The sequence below is a fragment of the Vespa velutina genome, chromosome 5 (genome assembly GCF_912470025.1).
Source record: "Vespa velutina chromosome 5, iVesVel2.1, whole genome shotgun sequence".
NCBI lineage: Eukaryota > Metazoa > Arthropoda > Insecta > Hymenoptera > Vespidae > Vespa > Vespa velutina.
The window spans coordinates 7883067-7890566 of record NC_062192.1 but is presented as its reverse complement, the minus strand read 5'-3'; the positions used below and the strand labels follow the sequence as shown (position 1 = coordinate 7890566).

Below are 7500 nucleotides of genomic sequence, written 5' to 3'. Positions count from 1 at the left end.
AGAAAGTACTCGACATTTTATCGTAATGCATGAACTTTTTAAGCATAAAAAAAGATGGATATATATATATATATATATATATATATAGAGAGAGAGAGAGAGAGAGAGAGAGAGAAAGATAGAGAGAATAACTTCGACCGTAAGAATTTGCATTTATTCAAAAAGGCCGCCCACGAGGGGGATCGGAGCAAGTTCTTCGGCAAGACATTCGATTGTCGTCGGACTTTAATTGGAGGTCCGACGATCCGATTTCAAGCATGGTCACCGTGTCGAAAGAAAGGAATCACCGATTATTGGATGAGAAAAGAAAGAAAAAGAAAGAGAGAGAGAGAGAGAGAGGTCCCCTCTCTCTACCATCGGAGATGCCGGACATGCCTCGCACGGATACCCCGTTAGGTTCGTCACTCTCTGTCCGCGTCTATCGGTTACCTCTCTCTTTTAATGTCCGCCACGGTGTCACCGTGATCCAACTAATTGGACGCGATGAATTCGCCTGCACGAAAAAGAAAGAAAAAAAGAGAGAGAAAGAGAGAAAGAGAGAGAGAGAGAGAGAGAGAGAAAGGTAAAGAATGAGACCAAGAGAAAGAGAAAAAAGGGAGAGAGAGAGAGAGAGAAACAATGAAACGGGATAAAAGACAGAGAAAAAGAGAGAGAGAGAGAAAAGAAGAGAGAATGATAGACAGAGAAGAAGATAGAAGGGAGAAAAAGAGAAAGAGAGAAAGAAAAAGAGAGAGAGGCAGAGAGAGAGAGAGAGAGAGAGAGAGAAAGTCGTGGTAGCAGCTAACAGGATCGTAGCAAGCCGTTCGACTACCTCTGCACATGGTGGACACCGCGAGTCAACGATCGTTAAATTTAATGGTTCCCCTCGTTAATTTCATAAACCGACAGTTTCGCGTACGCAATTACGAATTACGCAAACGACGCGCCCCGTGTATATCGACGTTCGCTCTCTATAAGAGTACCGGCGTGTACGTTCGGACGTTGCCTTTATTAACGGGTCTTGTCGTAACGACGTTTCCATTTTCAGTAGTTAACTTTAAGGAAGGAGACGATCCTTTATATCCTTTTTATTATTTTTTTTTTCTACTTCTTTTCTGACTTTTCAGGATTCGACCTTAATCTTTACGTAGATTATTTTTCTATGGTCTTCGACGATATTATATATATATATATATATATATATATGTGTATATATATATATTATCTAAGTGAAATATTAATGCACAAATATGCGTATGTGTGTGAGTGTAGATGTGCTTATACGTGTGTGAGTGTGCGTGTGTTTTTTTATAGGTTTTGCGTTTGAGTATTCATGGATCGACATTACGTTTAACATGGTTGCAGTAGCGGGCACGGTTTTCGGTTATAAATCGGACCGAACTGTGTAATCGGGCCGCTGTGACGCGCACAAAAGGCAAGTCAATAAATCTGTCAATATTAATCCACACCTAATTGATTCCATTAGCGGCGGCGTATTTCTCTGCTCATGCGATCGTACGAGCTAAATCGTTCTCTTCGAAGTTCGACGAAACGCATCGATTCGTCTAACTATGCGTGTCAAAGAGCAGATCCTTCCTAGTGCTCGATCGAAACGATTCTAAACGGGGGAGGGAGAGAGATAGAGAAAGAGAGAGAAAGATATATAGGTACAGAAGATCGACGCGAGGTCGAAGGTCATTGATCGGAGCTCGATCTTACTCGTTTTCGATACTCCGATCCTGATAAATCATTCGTTCGTGAGAATTGCTTCTTCAGTCATTATTTGTTTCTTTTTTTTTTTTTTTAATTTTCTTTAAGTTTTTCCTTTTTCTTTTCTTTTTTTTTTTTTTTAGAAATCGTTCCTCGTTTTTTTTTCATGGAATGTTAAAGTCATATTTTTTTTTTTTTTTCTTATAAATATCATATTAATCTCGTTTCTTTTTTCTTCTTTTTTTTGTGATCAAGTCTGAATTTCGCTACATTACAACTACTATTTTGAAATGGTTTGGTCGTTTTGAAATGGTCATTATAATATATATATATATATATTTGATCATAATCGATTAACAGATCGCAGTAATCCTCTATGCTCGACGATGATCAAGACAACGATCTTGACGTTAAATTGATCGTCGCCAAAATTTCGAGGCGTCCAATTGAGAAATCGATTGTGAAATTTTCATGTTCGGAGGACGCTGCTCGACAGTCTCGAGTTAGTTAAGAACGGGTATTTTAGCGAGACACAATGAGACTGTGTATAAGGGAGCAAAAGGTCACGATCCTATTGTTACGGACGATCTCTTTAATCGTCGAATCGTTTCGTCACCGTTCTCCCTCAGCAAGCGATTTTGCAAAATGGCGTGGCGCGTCTGTCAACTCCGCGTCGGTTACCACTAGGAAGGAGGTCGCGAGACAGGTTCTACGATTCTACGAAGAATCCTTTCGAGCGAGTCGTGACAATGATAATCCGATCGTTCGTTCGACTCGTTCTTGCGACAGAAACGGTGCCGTGACGGACAGAAATAAATAGAAATGCAATTTTCTCGGTCGTGCCTCGACCTATCGACCGATACACGATGTATAGAACGTCGTCCCTTAGAAGAATGAAACAAAACAAAACAAAACAAAACAAAATAAAAAAAAAAGAAAAGAAGAATAAAAAGAAAAAGAAAAAGAAAAAAAAATCTAAATCACGAAGGAGGACTTATTTTTATCGTTGAATGACTACCGGCATTAGAGAGGGACGGATTGTGGTATATCTCCTATCGCTTTTGTGACATATTATCACGATCATAAGATACAAATTTATCTATTAATACGAACATAGTACTGATCATATGATCGCATTTATATACACACACACACATATATATATATATATATATATAAAACTATTAAAAACAATTGATGGGATTCATTGAAAGATAGAAAAATATATTACATAGAGAATCAATGTGAAAGTAGTGAGAAATAACAGTCACGTGACGTCCAAGCATCGGTGGCCTATCGCTGAGTCTCTCTCTCGCTCTCTCCCCCCACCCTTTGCCCCATACTCCTTCACTCCCTCGCTCACTTCCCCCCACTGCCATACTAGGAGAAGCAACAACCCTCGTTACGGTGAGGCTAGGCGTAATCAATTTCACACATTGATTAATACGAAGTAAATGAATACCTGGGAACCTCTCTTTCTCTTTCTCTTTCTCGCTCTCTCTCTCTCTCTTTCTCTCTCTCTCTCTCTCTCTCTCTGTCTGTCTGTCTGTCTGTCTGTCTATCTGTCTCACTCTATCTATCTCTCTCTCTCTCTCTCTCTCCCTCTCTCTCTCTCTCTCTGTTTCTCTCTCTAGTACTCTTGCTTCGTGATGCGAAGCTCCGGCCGCAGGAGCGAGAGATGATTTATCCGGCACGGGTCGGGGGGTGCCTGCCACGCGTAATTATCATACGACAGCCGATTAAAATTGCGGCCGTGCTCGCGTTCAACATCAATTTCAGCTAATTACATGCATTTTCACGTTCAACCGAGCACCAAGCGTTACGCTACTCGCCGAACTTGGAAAAATCCAACTGGTACGTGCCGGTGGACCTGATATTCTACTTGGCATCTTCTACTTTACCAGTTAAACGATCGCCATTTTGACGTGCACCGAGATGATGAACGCGGAACCGTATCGTTTCGAGATATGTAAGCATATATATATATATATATATATATATATATATATATATAGAGAGAGAGAGAGAGAGAGAGAGAGAGAGAGAGAGGGAGAGAAAAATATCGCGTTTTCACTCACTAAGAGATGATCGATCGAAAATCAAGATCCGTAACTTGTGCGCCTTATATTTTAGATCGTATTAATGTTATGTAAAGGATATTGTAAGATGATAGACACGATTTTTGTACACATAAATCGTCGAGATTAAATCAAAAAGTTTTTCCCACTCTTCCCTCATCCTTATGATTTTGATTATTTAACCCTCTATGGGCCTCTATGGAATTTTTGTTTTAAATCCAAAAAAATTGAATTAAGATTTATGCGCCATCTCATAAAAAAAGCTATAATTATTTGGTAAAATCTCGATAAATTAAAATGTGACCTGAAAGTTACACGGGCCCATAGAGGGTTAAGCAAAAAACAAAAAAAGAATAAGACTAATTTGTAAGTCGTTTATCTGGAAAAAAAAAAAAAAAGAAAAAAGAAAGAATAAAAAAGTACACGACCATTTCTGTGTTGATTTTGCAACGTAAGGAAGAAGATTTCCAATGTACTCACCGAAACGACGAAACGTCGATTTTCTCCGCTCGCTGATCGCCTTTTTGCTGTCTCCTCACCCTAGCAGCGAAGGGTCGAATCTTCTTGCGGAAGTTCCGCTTCGTTCGTATCCAAGCCACGCTCGAAGACACTCTGGAGGGAAAACCCGTATTGCAGTTTCTACTTTTCGGAAGCATCATGTACGTTATCTCTTCGTTCTTTCGACAGTGAAACTTCGATTCGTCTTTTTTCGAGGATCTTTTTTCACTGTCTATGTTAGAAATAAACGTCGATCTTTCATCTACGATCGGAGACTTATCATTCCCGTAATCACGAATGGTTTCGCTGATAGATCGACTTTTCATTTCGTTCGTACTAATATCAGAACTACCGACGTATTGATAATTCGATGTTTTTTGATACGTCATATCCAAAGCAGTTGTCGAGAATATTTCTTTATTGGACGTTCTCGACGATAATTTTAAATTAGGTACCATCGTTCGATTAATTGAAAATTTTTGAATTTTATCGTAAACTTGATGATCCTGTTCGATACTTGACGAATCAAGATTCTTATAATCGTTCTCGAGTTTCATCGATTGTTCGCTCTGAGTGATGCTATAAAACGCATCCTTGTTCGTTGGATCGTCCAAACTGGATAGTGTCGAGGATGCGCGCAAACTCATTGTATGCATGCCAATAGCCGCTTTCTCTAATTCGACAACTCTTTTCTCAAGAAAAGCTATACGACGATCACGAGCTTCAAGTAGATTAAGCGCTTTCTGAGCGCGACATTCTTCGTCCAAAGCATTCCTGTAACGATATAATAATAATAATTACGATATAACTTTATCAATAATTAATTTCACGTAGGAATAAGTATATATTTATGTATTATTTCGAATCTTTCTTTTTCTTTTCTTTTTCTTTATAGAAATATGAGAAAGTGAAATGAGGCAAATCGATGTTAATAGTACATATTATAGAACGTATTAATACGTCAATTGAGAAAGTGTTAATTAGAATGATCGTTCACGTCAAGTCCATAACCACGTTATACCTATATATCTAAATATGTATATATGTACATACGATTGGTCTATTCCCATGCTTACGATCAACGGAAAATCGTTCTAACCAGATTAGAACGGCTTTAAAGGACCGTTCGCGAGCAACGTCAATTAATATCCCGCATACTCATTATTAACGTTCGTGGAAAGCTTCGGCGATGGGCGGCGTATACTCGGTCGAGTTCCCGACGACTTAAAGTGCTTAAGGAAACCGAAATAAATTACGACGCGGAGAGAGGTGCATATTTAATTCGAGCAATTAATGCCGTCTTGTAAAACACGCCGTTGGGGTGGCTCCATTCCTGTAGTCCTCCCTCTTTCCTGGCAGTAATGAGCCCGATAAATCAACTGCCTCTGCACTCGAAACTTCGCGGATAACTTTGAGCTTCTGCATTTTGTTTCTGGCCGTACTGCTGTTGCTGCTGCTGCTGCTGCTGCTTCTGCTTCTGATGCTGATACTACTACTACTACTATCACTAACACTACTACTTCTACTTTTACTTCTCTTCCTCTGCCAGATTTTTCGTACTTTTCCGAGGACTCGATAAATGCTAATGGAAAAAGTAGAACGAGGTACTTTCGATCGAGCGAGAAATAATGTTTTTTTTTTTTTTTTTTTTTAAAAGAAAAAGAATGAAAAAAAAAGAGAAAAGGGAAAGGAAAAAGAAAAGGAAAAGAGAAAATCAACTACCAATGAGGAATATTCGATAAAATTAAATGAGAAAAGAGGAGGAGAAAGAATATTCGAAGAATTCTTTGTTAGATTGAAATTTTTCATAAAATTAATATATTCCTTTCTTTTTTTTTTTTGTTCTTTTTTTCTTAGTCGCCTTTGCATTTCTTTTATTTTGTCTTTTTCGTTTTTCCTATTTTTGCTTTTGTTCTTCTTTTTTGTTTTTGTTTTTGTTGCTTCTTTCCTCCTTTTTCTCTTCCTTCTCGAAGATTAGACGAGAAAGTGATGGCTTTTAATGCGTTCAATCAACGTGGAAGATCGCGCACGCTTAAGGCGAATTACGAGGAGCGAAGGATCTCACCCCGTGCATCTACAAATCATTGAATCACCCCTCGGGAGAGACGGTAAGCGCAAATTTCACCGTAATCCAGCGGCGTTCCCTCGGATTTATGGCGATTAATTAGGCATAAAAATCTGGTCGTTTGGGAGAAAGAAGAAAAAAGAAAAAAGAAGAAAGACAGACAAGAAAAAAAAAAAGAAGCGAAAAGAAAAGAGCGCCACAGATTGCCCCCGTTTAATCTTCGAATAACTTTCTCTCTCTCTCTCTCTCTCTCTCTCTCTCTCTCTCTCTCTCTTTCCCACCCTTTCTCTTTTTTTCTCTCTTTCTCTGTGGAGAGATGGCCAAGATGACGGCTACTGATGTCGGGAATTCATTTAAAGTAACACATCTAAACGTTATACGGGGATCCCTTGGTGATATTTAAGAAATATCATATTTATTTCGTAACGTCGTCTGAAAAGTTTTGCATTATACTGTATCAAATGTGATCTAGATAATTTAATTGGTTATAGTTAAAACCATAATCATGATCACGTGCACTCGACTCTTCGTTATAACGAACATGAGATTATTAGTTATGTCTAGAAAGCTGGATAAAAGTAAAAAAAGATATAGATAGACAAATAGAGGCTTATCTCGGTGTTCAGGTTGATCAACGGTAAGAGAAAGAGAGAGATAAGAGCGAGAGAGATAAATAGATTAGATAGATAGAGACAGATATAGAGTAGAATTAGCGAAAGGGTGGGTCTACTCGGCAAATACTCGGCCGTTATATACGAAAGGAAGTTGTTTCCGTAGGTAGGAGAGCTCGTAATACGGCTTATTAAAATTACAGACGGTCCGGTACAAGGGTCTACCCAGCGTCCAGACCGCATCCCGTCTAGGGAGCAACCGCGACAGAACCAAGACAGCTCGTGACCAAGAGAACGAGAGGAGAAGAGGTGAGGAGGTTAGCAAGTTCCAAGTCCATTCCACGGGACTGCTTTATACGGACATCCAGGATCTCGACCACCAGGGATTACTCTTCGAGGTCTGCACGAGGACGAGAAAGCTACGAGAGACCACGAGAGGAAGCACCGCATCTTTCTCTCTCTCTCTCTCTCTCTCTCTCTCTCTCTCTTTTTCTCTCTAGCACCACGGCGATGTCCTGGATTAATGTTATTGCTTTACCAATTCCCCTGAACTCGCGGA

At 39.3% G+C, this 7500-nt stretch overlaps 1 protein-coding gene across 1 annotated transcript in view; it reads right to left on the bottom strand.

The window, feature by feature from the left end:
* Positions 1 to 4832, bottom strand: part of LOC124949281 (centrosomal protein of 290 kDa-like) — a 143797-nt gene extending 138965 nt beyond the window's left edge. The window contains exon 1 of the mRNA XM_047494089.1: positions 4248 to 4832. Coding sequence (XP_047350045.1) covers positions 4248 to 4822 — 575 coding nt within the window. The 5' untranslated portion in view covers positions 4823 to 4832. The remainder of the gene's footprint in view (positions 1 to 4247) is intronic.
* Positions 4833 to 7500: the final 2668 nt, after the last annotated feature.